The sequence below is a fragment of the Bubalus bubalis genome, chromosome 8 (assembly GCF_019923935.1).
Source record: "Bubalus bubalis isolate 160015118507 breed Murrah chromosome 8, NDDB_SH_1, whole genome shotgun sequence".
NCBI classification, from domain to species: Eukaryota; Metazoa; Chordata; class Mammalia; order Artiodactyla; family Bovidae; genus Bubalus; species Bubalus bubalis.
The window spans coordinates 51,022,092-51,037,389 of NC_059164.1; the positions used below are offsets into that span (position 1 = coordinate 51,022,092).

The following is a 15,298-nucleotide window of genomic DNA, read 5'->3' on the forward strand; positions in this document are numbered from 1 at the left end:
ACAAAAAGAAAAGATGAACTTTTTCTCTATTTATAAAATTTAAAGAGGAAAAGAAATTTTAATTTTTGTGGAATTCCATTGCTTTTAAAATATGAACTATCATTAAATCAAGCACTCAACATATGCATTTAAATGACTATTCCCCTCACTTTCTTTTTAGTACTTACATCCTTAAGCCTACATTACTTTGACCAGACTAAAATTGCATTTCCTCAAAGCAGATAAAGGGCAGACCTACTACTCCCATTTTTAGACATGGGAAATTTCGGTAAAGGAAAAGCTCAGTGAAATACATCATGATGGTAACAGATTACAGAAGCTATACTTCCTGCTAATGATTAATTTACACATAACATAGAACAGTTTCATTTCAAAGTAGGCTGAAAATAGTTTGTGTCCTAATTTGTACAACTATGGGAGATTCAGATATACTAAGTTAGAAAAAATGAAACTCCAACACTGTTGGAGTTCTTCTGTAAAGTGAATCAAGAAGATATTCACTGAAGCGAGGTCAGACAGAGCATTTATTAATTCTGTTGCCATAACTATGTAAGTTTTAACTCTGATAAACTTTTTACTCTTCCAGGTAAGTTTTTTTGTCATTTTAAAGGCTCTTAAAATGTGTGTGGTGGGTGGGGGGTGGGGGGTGCTTTTTGGGTGTTTAATACGATCTCAGTGAGACTAAACATGTTATAATGTGATTCCTAGGTTACCTCAAACTCCTGACCTGAAACATGAAGTCAACTTAATCAATCCAGTACTTGAAAATGAAGGCATGAAAATTGCTATTGACATTTCCTTTTCTTATACGCAAAGAGTTAAAAGCAGAGAAAGAAAATTTTAATCACGTACAAGTGACAATATCAACAGAATTCAGAATAGTGATCACCTTTTGGCAAGGAACAGAAGTAATATTGGGACAAGCAATATTGACTGGGAAGGGTCATCACAAAAGAACTTTCTAGAGTAAAAACAATGTTCTGTATCTCAAACTGGGTAGCAGTTCCAAGGTGTAAACAGGCAAAAATTCAATGTGTTCCACACTTTGATTTATGCATTTTATTGTACGTGAACCATACCTCAATTTAAAAGTAAAAGCATCCAATACAAGTTACTGCAACCAGAAATTAAGAATAAGAATTATAAAATCAGAATATGTTAGAAAAAAAAATGAACCTTTCCAAGATTTAGCATAGTACTGTACACAGAATAGATAGCTAAACAAGTATTTACTGTAAAAATTTAGTAAAAAATATACCAGGTGGTTTGGAAGATCCCTTCTGAACTAATTAGAACTTCTAATGTGACTGTTTTTCTAAACATTCTAAATAGTCTCAGTCTATACAACAGCCTCCAAAAGATGGAAATTAAAGGCCTAGAGAAGCTATGCCTCAAAACACAAAGAAAATACACTTGTCTCAACTCTGAGTACACATTTAAGGAATCTCCTTATCTAAGGAAGGCAGTCCATTCTCAACATTTTGCAGCCACTGACAGTACAAATCTATCTATGGTCTTCTAGTGACAAGCAGGAAACAAAACTTAATACTCGGTAAAGTAAAAAAAAAAACCTACATGATGATGTTCTGTCTTCTGAATGGCATTCTATCTGTACAACAATTTGGTAGCTATGGAGACCAAAAGCAACCAGCAGTTTTCAAACACAGATCATAGCATATGGGTGATATTATCAAAAGATGAGGTTTAACTATCAAGAAAGGCTATCTGCTGGGTAAACCTGGCCAGACAATGTTAGAATCCCTATGTCAAGAACCCAAAGGTTCCCACACTGAGTTTCAACTTCCATTTTCAGCTAAACAAAGTAATAAGACTAATTTTCCTTTAGGATGTAAATACTTCTATCTACTCTACCTAGGTTCCTCCTTACACAAAATTCAATGACTGAAACGAAACTGGAAGGTCTTCGCCACTAAATAATCTGTTTCTAATCCTGGGTGACAATAATTCCAAATGTATCATTTTAAGTGAATTCAAAAACCATTTTTAAATTATTTAAAAAATAAAACTATCACATGCTGAATGGGAATCACATTCATTGTTATTCTATCTTGACCTTGATAAGGCATTGTGGTAATTTCAGAAATGGGACGCTTGTAGGTAAAACAACAAAAATAATCCACCCTTTAAAATAGCCAATCAAGAAACAGAAGACCTGAGGAGTATCAGCTCTCTTGAAATACTGCTATTCTGGAATAATCATCAACTATGCATAAATAATCACACTGATCACCCAAAATCAGAAAGGAGAGACTGAATTATATATTCATAAGAAATGTGTTTCTTAAATTGCTGCCCTAACCCTCTATCCCCACAAAGCCAGTGTCTTGCCAATGTTTAAAGTCCTAGGTCAGCAGGTTGAGTCTCTTTATAAATTCTGAACTGTCACCTTTGCTTATGGATAATGACAAAATATTCTGCAGAGCCTGTATAACTGCATTGACAAGTTATACTATTCTACATTCAACATTAAATAATCCACATTACTTAGGCTGGTCATCATTTTTCAAATACCCATTTTAGCTGTCCACAAGTGCCATCCAGCCCAGCCCCTTGTGCGGGGCCTGCTCTGCACCAAAGCAATTTCATTGTATAAGTTTTAAGACAGATATGCTGCTGCTGGACTGTGGCGCTAGCCAGCATATCAAAATTGAAGCCATTGTGTTAAAAAAAAAAAAAAACTATTTAAAAAAAAAAAGCTTAACTTTTATTTTTTGTATCTACATATAATGTCTGCCCCTATGTTTCTGTAAAAATATGGGAAGATATAATGATACCTCTTTCTCCTTTTAGATTAAAAAATGTAAGCCTTTTTTTCTTTCTTAATAAACACTATCATCTCAGATCCTCACAGTACCTATTTTAGGGTTTAAGGACCATTATAGAACCACAACAATAGATCAGTGACAGACTTGATCCCACCAATTAACATGTTCTGGGGAGGTTGCCTAGATTCCTGTCTTCCTACCTCCCTCTTGGAGGCCTGATTTTGACCACTCTGACACCCTGGCCTTAAGGATGAATAACCCAGTGAAGGGGAAGTCCTTTTCCTGAGACCAATTTATTTGTAATTAGAGTCAAAATACAAAGGCTGGTAATGACCTACGGCAAAGTGATATGAACTCCAAGCCAATGAAACCATGACAGCAAGCAGATTTCTAAATAGCAAAGTGAGATCCATTTACTTACATGAAGATTCAGTGCCAAACATGGCTGGCTCCAGAGGCTGCTTTTAAAAAATTAGAAAAATGGAGGAAAGAAGGAAGGAAGAAAAAAATCGAGGACAGTGTACGTGTGAAAGTGGAGAGATGAGCTGCTACACAGCAGAGGTCATGAAGACAGACAATGCAGTCCAAGCTGTGTCCAGCTGCCAGATTCTCCTCTTACAAGCTTCAGTGTTCTCCCGTGTGATTGAAAAGCAAGGTCTCCTACAGCACCAAAAACCGAAGAGCTGCTTTTGAAAATCCAATAGGAAAAGGCAGGCCGACGTGGCTCTTCTGGGATGCAGGGAGGCAGGACTAGGTAGCAGTGGGGGCAAGACTGGGAGCAGCAGCAACAGCGGATACTGCAATCCCCAGCCCAGTTATAGCAGTAAGACAATAGCAGGGCTTATGCATACACTGGTGACGTCAGAGACACTGCACAGATCGACTGCGCTGCTTGAGCCAGAGGCTCCAGGGGCTTCAGGGGAGCAGGCAATTCAAAGGGGAATTCCTTTGTCACAAAATGCCCAAGACCAAGAGCCACATACATATTCACATATATATTCACCCTCCTGACAAGATCTTCATCCTGAGATACCAAGCACTAAAAGAGACCTCAAAGAAATTTAAACATTGGCTTCATAGCAATCAACCACAAAGATATGCAAATTAGGGTTCTTGATTTTATGCAGCAAGTAGAACTTTTCAAAGGAATTAAGAATATGAGAAATGAGAAAAATAACCTACCTTTTAAAATAACTCCAGAGTTCATTGCTTTTTCAGTAGGCTTGGGTAGACTGACAGATCAGGGGTTGTACAATCACAAGTATGTGAAAATATGTACACTATTCCACACATATCCTGGCATATAAATTCACAAGCAAATGTAACAGTAAAACAACACTATAAGGGCTTAAAACACTGTTTGACAGACAGTGAGCACTCAAATGTTAATGAATACATTATTAGCTATTTTACAACTATTATGCAAACGTGAAAACCACTACTCTAGGAATATGTGTATGTACACATATTTTTCCTATCCTATTTTTTTGCTTTACTTTTCTTTATTTTGCCTTATGAGAATTCCTGTCATTTCTCCAGGGTAACTCAGTAATGTTAATGCTGTGTACACACACCTGTGTACACCTGTGTGCAAGTAGGCATATATGATCAACAATCATATTTCCTTTTCACCCACCAAGACAAAGAAGATATTATTTTGTCTCTTGATTCATTACCTGCATTACCTTTACTCTTAGAAATCTACTTTTTTCTAAAAGCTATAATTGCATGGACTTTTATTAGAATATCTATCCAACACAAGCAAAGAAAGTTTGTTTCAATATTTTAAAAATATTGAAATGCACAAAAAAGTGTGGGTGTTTTTCAATAATCCCATTGTTAAAGTTATATAAAACAAGAAGTTCAAAAGCTCAAGTTTCTTTTCCATTCATTCATCTAAGGTATATACTTTTTCTAATACTTTCTAAAGTATATAGGCATGTCTCTATATAACACAGCTTTTAAACACTAAATTCTTATATGGTGTGGAACTGCAAATTACCGTCTAAAAATATCATTAATAGTTCTTCTAGTCAGTATATGTACATCCTCATCTTTAAATGGTTACATAATAGTCCATCATATGGATGTGCATAAAGGTAATCTGACCTTCATCTTACTGAAAATGCTAAACCATTATGGAGAAATTGCAATGATGCTACATAAGAACAAATGTTTTATTGTAGGTAAGATAATAATGGGGCTTTCCTGGTGGTTCAGATGGTAAAGAATCTGTCTGCAATGCCGGAGACTTGGGTTCAGTCCCTGGGTCAGGAAGATACCCTGAAGAAGGGCAAGGCAATCCACTCCAATATTCTTGCCTGGAGAATTCCATGGACAGAGGAGGCTGGTGGGCTACAATCCATAGGGTCACAAAGAGTCAGACATGACTGAGTGACTAACACGTTAACATTAACAAAGATAATAATAAGGACTTCCCTGGTAGCTCAGTGGTAAAGAATCCTCCTGCAATGCAGGAAATGCTGAAGATGTGGATTTGATCCCTGAGTTGGCAAGATCCCCTGGAAGAGGGCATGGCAACCCACTCCAGTATTCTTGCCTGGAGGATCCCATGGACAGAGGAGCCTGGCGAGTTACAGTCCATAGGGTCACAAAGAGTCAGACAGATCTGAAGTGACGGAACAAACACACACACAAGATAATAATAACCAATTTTTACTGAATGTTTACTCTGTACTAGGTATTATTTTGAAAACTTCACATATATCAGCTTACTTAATCTTCATAACAATCCTACAAGGCAGATACCATTATTATCCACATTTGATAGATGGTGGTCATGCAGGTTACTAAATGATAAGCTGGGATTCAAACCCAGGCACTCTGGTTTCAACACATATGCTCTTAACTACTCATTTATAATGTCTCTTGAAAAAAAAAAATACCAAAATTATATTTTAAGTATTCAACTAAAATAAAAGGAAAATAGAAATCAATAAAAAATATGGAGAAGAAAGTTCTTAAAAGAAAAAGGTCACCAAAAACACTAAAAATGAGAGAAAATTGCAAAAATTAAGAAAAATGCATCCCTCCCAAAATAAGCAGTCCAGGTTAACAACCAGTGGAAAACACAGGTATACCTCAAAGATACTGTAGGCTCTGTTCCAGACCACCAAAGATAAGCAAGTCACACAATTTCTGGTGTTCCAGTGTATACAAAAGTTATGTTTACACTGTACTATAGTCTATTAAGTGTGCCACAGCATTATGTCTAAAAAAATGTTAATTTTAAAATACTTTAATTGCTAAAAAATGCTGACCATCACCTGAGCCTTCAGTGAGTTGCAGTAATAACATCAAAGATCACTGATCACAGGTCACCATCATAACAAACATCACAATGAAAAAGTTTAAAAAATTTGTGAGATGAAAGTTTGTGAAAATGAAAAATGAAAAGTTTGTGAGAATTACCAAAATATGAGACAGAGACAGAGAGTGGGCAAATCTGTTGGAAAAAATAGTGCTGACAGACTTGCTTGATGCAGGGTTCCCCAAAACTTTCAACTTGTAAAAGGATGCAATTTCTGCAAAGAGCAATAAAAGGAAGCTCAAGAAGAAGAGGTATGCCTGTATCAATAATAGTGCTGATATATATAGCTGTAGGAAGTAGGAAAGGGCAATACACTTCAAAAGGGCTAAAACCAGAATACTATCTTACATGAGATCTGTTTTAAATTGTATACCAGATGTTGCACATGAATAGTCACACAAAAGGGGGTGGATGTGGCCACAAGAAAGGCAAAAGGAAAAGTAGAATAAGCAAAGGATCTGTGGATAACAGATATAGTTATTCCTCCATATCAACCAGTACCACATCTGTGGATTCAACCAACAATGGATCAAAATATTCAGGAAAAAATATTACAGAAAGTTCCAGAAGCAAAATTGGAACTTGACACAAGTTTTTTGTGTCAAAAATGCTATTTTTGACATAGCATTTGCATTGCATTTACATTGTACTTACAACTTACATAGCATTTATCTCATATTAGGTACTACAAGTAATCTTGAGGTGATTCAAAATATGCAGAGGTGATGTATGTAGGTTATATGAAAACACTACACGATTTTTATATAAGGTATTTGAGCATCTGCAGATTTGGGGTTGGGGGTAGTCTGAAACATCCCCTGCAGATACTGAGTGACAAATGTACTTTCCATAGTCTATATACAACAACTTCTTGCCAACTCATTGATGTAGCTCCTCTCTTCAGTTCATACGTGATGTCTATAATGCATATGTAAATACATTTTCTGAGTGCCTATATTTATTTCCTGGCACAGACTTCTAACAGTAAGTTAAAGGCAGCATTATTTTTCAAGACATCTACTTTTTAGATAACTATAGCAGGATCAGGCTTCCCTAGGGCTCAGTTGGTAAAGAATCTGCCTGCAATGTGGGAGACCTGGATTCAATCCCTGGGTTGGGAAGATCCCCTGGAGGTGGGCATGGCAATCCACTCTGGTATTCTTGCCTGGAGAATCCCCATGGGCAGAGGAGCCTGGCGGGCTACAGTCCATGGGGTCGAAAAGAGTTGGACATGACTGAGCGACTAAGCACAGCATAGCAGGATCAGTATGTTTAAAAAAATTAGGTCTCACTTGCCACAAAACTGGACACATATGACAGCCTCTAATTCCTGTTAAGGTTTCTATAATCTTCAGATGTCAGAGGTATTTCTAAACACCTCTGGAAGGTTGGGATCCATATGGTTGAAGACCCATCTTTGAAAATACAGATTTTGAAATTTTAGTTTGCTCCCATTCTCTCCTCTGGGCAGCTAGCATGAGCTCAGAGAATGAAGACAAATTTTAATATGCTACCTAAGGAAAATGTAAAGAAAGGAAATAAAGGAAGAATAAAACTGACTAATGTCCTCCACACTCCCTCATAAAATCACATAATATAGTCTAAAACCAAAGTGATCTTTGGATTATCAATTATGTACAATTATGCCTGCCTGTGACCTTGCCTGCCTGCCACCCTGCCCTTCTATTAGTAAAGTGAGTACTGTTAATTTCAGGATAAAATTAGTAATGAAAGAAGAGATCAACATTCAAAATAATTTAGTGGTCAAAATAATTATTGTTAAACTAGAATGTTGTGAGAAAAACAATAGTAAAATATTAAAGTAAGTCAACAGTAATTTTTAGAAGAAACCCGATTCATAAATTGACTCAACAACTATTTCCTGAAAGCCTACTGTTCTTGTACTCTAAGGGTACAGCCATTAACAAATCCCCTCCTCGGTAGAGCTTATATTCCAGAGGGTGAGGCAGACAAATATGTAATGTATTCAGTGGGGGTATATGTTATAAAGAAAGATAAGAGGAATTAGAGGATGAGGAGTGATTGAATGGGGGGGGGGGGTGAGTTATTTTAGGTAAAACTGCCAAGTAATGTCATCCTAAAAAGATGACTTCAACAGAGACCTGAAAAACTGAGAAGAAACCACATGGGTAACATGGAAACTACATGGGGAAAAGAACTTTCCAGAAAAACAAAACAAATCTATTCTTAAATAATCAAGACTCAATTTTCTATTGGAAGATAGCCGCTCTAGTGCTGTGATGCTGTCATTAGTATCAATACAAAAGTGGTTGTGCTGAACTGTGCTGACACAAAATAAATTCTATTTTCGAATGCAAAAGAATTCACTCTCCCATGAGCTGAAAACATGTGTTCTTCTCATCAAAGTTTAATATACCAAATATACCTATTTTTGCAAACATGGAAATATTTTTTAAAAATCACCATAGAAGACAACACTCAAAATAGCTTCCCACCACATCAGACAACTAATTTAGTTAATTTAATTATCTCTATTAATTTGGTAAGAATTTAAACCTCATTTTCTCTTAAGAGTATATACAGCAATTTTAAAAGTGTCATATCTGGAGTTCCTCTGGAGCTGTATCCTTTGTTCACATTAAAGTTTTATTTTCTTAGTATTCCTCTTGATGTGTATTTAGCATGTTAAAAGTGTGTGTCTTTTAAAATACCATCTATGAAAAAAAATACCATGTATGGGTTATTACTTAAAAACAACAGAGAAGTGTTTTAATGGCAATATATAAACTACAGAAAAATTTTAAAAATCAGTGATTCTGTCCTTTGGGGAAAAAAATTGTACAAACTTATAATTAAAAATATATGTATAGTGGAGCTTCCTGGTAAGACTTCAGAAATTTTATTTCTTTGTCTATAAAGTGTATTCCTTCCTGCTTCAACATAGAAACAGACATAGAACCTTCTAACATACATGTAAGCCTTCTAACAAATAAGTATATTCTATTTCAGAGTCCTGGCACAAAATTCTGGAACACTAAAGTCAAAAGGAAAAGAAATCCAAAATCCAGAGAGAAAGAGAGATACTATTATTGTATTTGGTTTAAAGAACTCTAAAATAGGAAATATGGATTTATAGAAAAAATGTATTTGGGTATTTGGAATAATTAATTACTTCTAAATGTTTCAGCTTCAAAAAATATTCACCACAAAAGTCCTTTAGATAGCAATGCCTAAAATTTGCATTTTATTAACAATTTCACAATAATTTGATTTTCACCATAATTAGCTATCTTGCCAAAGATCTATCCATAGAGCAAAAGGGATATAAAGAACATGTAAGTGCTTAATTTAAATGCACTTTTTGTTATTATTTGGGGTACGGAAAATAGGTCTCTGCCCTGGTAGAAAAATCTTCTAAAGTTTTTGTTGTTTAGTTTATAAGGAATATGTCAGAAAAGTGTCACCATAACTCAAAAGTTCAAATTTAGGGAAATACCATTTTGAACTAGTTGCACAAATTTGGAGCAAAGATCCATGCCCTTATCTCCTATTACCACCTCACCTCTCAACCCCACTTTCACCCCATCCAATCTAAGGGAATCCCCTACTTACTCATCAAGAACCACCACCCATGGTTAACTTAACTTACTCTTGTACCAACTTACCACTCAGTGAAACTAGAAACTAAGAACAAGGTTAACCAGTTTAAAAAAAGAATAGGTTAGTTACACCCAGAAATTTAGGATAAAAACTGAAATTCTCCAATTCACTTCAGCATGTCAACTCCATCTAAAAGATGGGGCCCACACATGTACAAAACAACCACCACAATGTCAAAAATGTTTTACAGTCTCCGTAGACTGTGTGTGTATTTTATTCGTTCTGTGGCATAGTCTGAACTCGGATGTTTGTACTCTAAAGCTTCTTGACCAGAGGGTCGAAATATGAATTAAATATGAGTTGCTGTTTAAAGTCTGTTTGAGTATGGCTCAAACTAAAATACAAGAAACAACAAGCACATGTCTGACAAATTCCCTTAAGTATATACGTATGCTAAATTAATCATGATTTATATACAACAAAGTAATACAACAGGAGTAAACTCATGCATAATAATTTTTTACATAACCAATGTAACTTTTAAATAATTCAAAATAGTATATTTCAAGTAATTCTACATGGCTGGAAAATATTTTAAATTTAATTTTACCTGTATAATCCATAGAGAAGCAGTAGGCAGGGAACCGGGTATTTTCCAAAGTAAAACTCTATCAGACTCAAAATGAAACAGCTCCCTGGACAGCAAACCGCTCTGGGGACAGCCTCCTACCATGTGACATTGAGCACACACACTTCTGCTTATCTCTGTTCAAGTTGCAACGGTCATGGCTCTGCTCTCCTTTGCCCATTTTTTTAAAGTCATCCTTAGAAAAGTCTTGTCTTTCTTAGAAGAGAAGTATTATTTCTTCCCATTTCATTCCTGTATTATTAGTTTAAAACTAGGGGAAAAATAAATTTTCTTCTTTCTCTGGAAAAGAACTCAAAATATGTATACCTCATCCTAGTACTCAACATTACCAAGCAGCATAACCTGAAAGGAGTCAGCAACCAAATTTTTAGGAAAAATAGTCTTTTGTCATTATGTTCATTCCTTTGATAGTGTGCACATGTGATTCATTTGAAACACATTTGATTTGTAAACAAACTTAATACAGGTGATGAAAGAACAATCCTTTAAAGCATATCTAAAACCTTTAACTCATTTGTCTGAGTCCTGAAACAGACATCAGATGAAAAAGACATATGGTCATTCCTGTAACAGACTGTACCTGATGTAATCTTTTATGTCACATTGCCACATGCACTGAGCCATCTTTTTCTTCATTACCAATTGTTTTCATCTTGAATATGTCCTGGCTAAAGAAACCTTAAGCATGGTTACTTCATCTTGACACAACAATTCTTTAGACCTTGCCCAGACACAAGATACAAATTTTTAAATTTTTTATCAGCGGTCTTTTCTTTTCAGCAACCTGAATGGTTGGATAATTTCCAGTTTATAAATATAGTAATACTCTCCCAGATTGCAACTACTTTGAGAAAGAAAAGTATTGATGTTTTGAGTGGTTTTATTGGAGTAGTGGGATATTTTGCTACTTTCTTTCCATGGAATAGGTTTCTCCATAAGATAATTACAAAGTTGACAATACTAAACAATATGATTCTAATCTTCAATATAACATCAGAAGTATAAATAGAACAGAAATTTAAACATTTTGAGCCCAACACCATCTATAATTCTATGAAACAAATGAGAAAGCATCATTACATTCAGCCATCTAGGCGATGCTTCATTACCATAAGCAGATCCCATTACACCACCATTCTGCTAACAGTCAAAAGCTGTTAATTCCCATCAACTTCACCTGTCACTGTTGCTAAGCAGCCCTGTCTTACTTCTGGGGCTTTAATTCTCTTTATCTCAATCTAGGGTACTGACTGGAGAGCATTCCATGAGCCATGAAAATTTGATATACTTTTTCCCTGGTAATTAAAATGTGCAAATGGCTAAAACATTATGATTGTTTTAAAATGGTAAGCTAAAAATTCCTAATAATAGCTGTCTTAATTTCCACACAACTTACAAGTATGTGGAAATACTGATAGCCATTATCAGATGTCACAAGAAATGATGTTTTGAGTGTTTCACAACTTAGTGTTGTCAGCATGGATTTGAGCACCATTATTTTAAGAATAATTGTTTTATTTTTACCCTTTATATTTTATAACTCTTCAATCACAGATATTTTAAGGAAATGCATTTTATTCACAAATAAGAACATAATGAAAAATACAAATGAGAAAGTAGAAGACAGACAGACAGATGGGTGCTGCTGCTAAGTCGCTTCAGTCATGTCCGACTCTGTGCGACCCCAGAGACGGCAGCCCACCAGGCTCCCCCGTCCCTGAGATTCTCCAGGCAAGAACACTGGAGGGGGTTGCCATTTCCTTCTCCAATGCATGAAAGTGAAAAGTGAAAGTGAAGTCGCTCAGTCGTGTCTGACTCTTTGCGAACCCATGGACTGCAGCCTACCAGGCTCCTCTGTCCATGGATTTTTCAATCAAAAGTACTGGAGTGGGGTGCCATTGCCTTCTCCGAGACAGATGGGTAGATGGCTCTAAAACCTACAGTCCACAGTTAAGTGAATTCATCACACCTCAGAAAGCCAGCAGAGTGGTTAGGAGCCAGGCTTTGTGTTAGACAGACAAGGTTTAAGTCATTCCTTAACTGGATGACCTTAAGCAAGTTTTTAAATCTCTCTGATCTCAACTAAGTGACAAAGGGCCTAGATCAACATCTGGTTTGTGACAACAGCTAGTACGTAAACAGCACTTAATGTGGTCCAGGCATTGTTTCAAATCATGCATTAATAACTTACTTAACCCATAAGATAACCCTGTGAGGTATTATCCTCATGTTATAGGTGCGGAAACTGAGGTGTGGAGGATATGTAACTTGACTGAGGCCACACACCATACATAACAAAGCCAGGATTCAACCCAAGTAGCCTCACTTAGATTTCTTGTGCTTAACCACCTCCATAGATAGATGATCAATAAATGGAAGCAGAATAAGAAAGATCATTTCCAAAAACTAGGTTCATTCTTTCCAATAAAACCATTTCTGCAGTTTGTCAAATATTTTAGTTCAGAGTTTATAAAAACTCTCTTTTTATAGTCTGTGTCCAATCCCAATACACAGAAAAATTAAACAGATAAGCAGAATGAAAGGGATAATATCTAAAGTCATTCTGATAGCTTAAAATGAGAGTTGCACTAGCCAGTTAAGCAGAAATAAGTACTCAAGTGCAGAAAGTTATAACCGTAAAAGGACTTGTAGTGTGTACTACCCCACTCTCCCAGCAACCACTAAGTCCCTCCTTCCCCTCTCTACTTTTCAGTTTCCAAATGTCACAGAAGATACGACTTATCTGGCGTCCAAAGAGGCTGAGCAGTTTCCTCTGACCGTAACTTCAAAGCTTACTCAGGAGGACAGCACCTTCAGCTAGATCCCCTGCCTTCCTCCCCAAGAGTCTTTTCTAGCCTCATCTCACCCTCAGCAAAGCAGACTCACTAGTATGCCTAGATGCACCCCTCAGAAACAGAAACAATTACATCACAGTCCTCCCCAAAACACACTTAACAAGTCATGGGAGTCACAGGTTCTTTGCAAGTCATCTGTTCCCAGTCTACAGCCAAGGGACAAATGTCCTCAGTGCAACTGCCTGCCTCAGGAGCTTCCCACACTGCATCCCCAAACCCCGTCCCAGATTCAGGCTATAATCTATCCCTTCATGGTCCAAGCTGGAAGAAGTAAAATTACTGAACCAGACCTGTTGAATCAACACTACTACTCATTACCTCTCTGGCTGGGAAAAGTTCTGGAATACTTATAGATGTGGGTTACCTATTTCCTCATAGGTAAAATGAGGAGATTGAACTGAATGATGGCTAAACCCTGTGCAACTTTAACAATACAGGATTCTACTTTAAGCCAATTATAGCTGGATGAGAAAACTGAAGTGACTTCCAGCAGGGAGCTCTTCCTTTTCCTCCAGCCCACATCACCCCCTCCTCCATCGTGCTAGGGTGTTGGGAACAGCCCCACCTCAAGGGTGGGAAACCAGCAACCCAGCAGGTATTGTCGAAACCTAGTGCATTTACGTTGAATGTCTAATTTCTCCAAATGTTCAGACACTATTCATCTCCAGACAAGCCCTAGTAACTCAGCATAGGGGTGAGCAGACAAATACAAACATTCACAAAACACAATAGAAACGACTGGTTGGAGGCCCTCCTTTCTGGTGAGTTCATGGTCTGGTGGATCATACCTCTTAGGAGAACAAGATCTGGGTACCAGCAATAAAGCTTCTGAACATGACCCCTCCTTCCAAAACACGACTGAGACAGACTGGACAGGGATTGCCAAGTTTTCTACAGATGACAGCTCAGGGTTGAAACACAGATCTCCTCAGTTTCCTCGTCATGGCTTTCCTATCTGGAGTAGTTCCTGCTATGTGAGCCCATAGCCCTTTGCCTCCTTAGAGAAAAAGAATGAACAGAGCTCCAACTTTATACTTTCCTCTTAAACCTGAATACCATTTACCATAATTGTACCATATATTTTACATCATATTTCCAACCGATAGAATAATTCACTTTATCGCACATTTTAAAACCCCATGCCCAGGGTTGGATTATAAATGCTCACTCTGTTATTCCAGAAATGAAAAGATGGGGTTTTCCCTCCTGTCTCTATTCTCATCTTCCTCACCAACAAGTCACTTAAGTGAAAATGCCTTAATGGTATGCCTCATTCCAATTTCCATTTACTCTAAGGGAGAACAAAGGTTACCTAGGAAGTCACTGCTTATCCATGCTTCCTACCAACACACTCCAGCCTGCATCAGCTTCAGTATTTCCTTTTCATGTTCTGTCATCCTTCATTGCTTACAGGTCTACATGATTATCACATGGGCCCTCCCATATGTGAGAAGACTCCACTGCAAAAAGGGTTCCTGACTGAAGAAAATGCTAACAGCATTAGCCCATCTCCTTGCATGAGTGTGCTCACCATACTTCAAAATGTTTAATAAACTAAGACACAGCAGCATCAAGCACCAACCAGATAACAAAACAGGACAGGAACTGTTCAACTCAATACCATGGACCAAGACCAGTGCTATATATTCTTCAAGAAAGTTAACAATCATCCTCACCAAGCACAAAAGCACAATTATGACCAAAGGCAAGGTGAAACCTGACAGAAGATCTACTTTACCCAACTCCAAACCCTGAGATAGGGATTATTTCTAGACGGACAACTTCTCTGCTGTATTTGAAAAGAATCAGGTCAATGGTGGCAGGATCCAAAGCTCTCGGTAGCTGCAAAACTCAGACCTCTTATGAAGTAGGAGGGCCACTCCCTGCTTTCATGAGCTCCAAAAAAAGTGATATCAAGTAACCACAGCTGGAGAGAGGGGGAAAATAACTTTTATAAGAGGTGGAATACCACTGATGTTTTGATTCTGTCAGAACAGTATTGTAAAAAGAGACATCAGTTTAAATGTTTAAAGTTAACCAGTGAAAAATACATCAACTAAACCAGACAAAGTTAAGACTCATGAGAAACGTAACT

The 15,298-nt window shown here is 37.0% G+C and overlaps 1 protein-coding gene across 10 annotated transcripts in view; it reads right to left on the reverse strand.

Moving 5' to 3' along the window:
- Nucleotides 1-15,298, reverse strand: part of ST7 (suppression of tumorigenicity 7) — a 277,302-nt gene that overhangs the window by 216,675 nt on the left and 45,329 nt on the right. Inside the window, exon 1 of one of the 10 annotated variants that reach the window (XM_025291148.3) lies at nt 10,310-12,032. The exons of 8 other annotated variants lie outside the window; for them this stretch is intronic. In XM_025291148.3, coding sequence (XP_025146933.1) covers nt 10,310-10,322 — 13 coding nt within the window. In that variant the 5' untranslated portion in view covers nt 10,323-12,032. Of the gene's footprint in view, nt 1-3,207; nt 5,027-10,309; nt 12,033-15,298 lie in introns of those variants that run through there. One more of the 10 variants, XM_025291147.3, reaches the window with a different exon arrangement.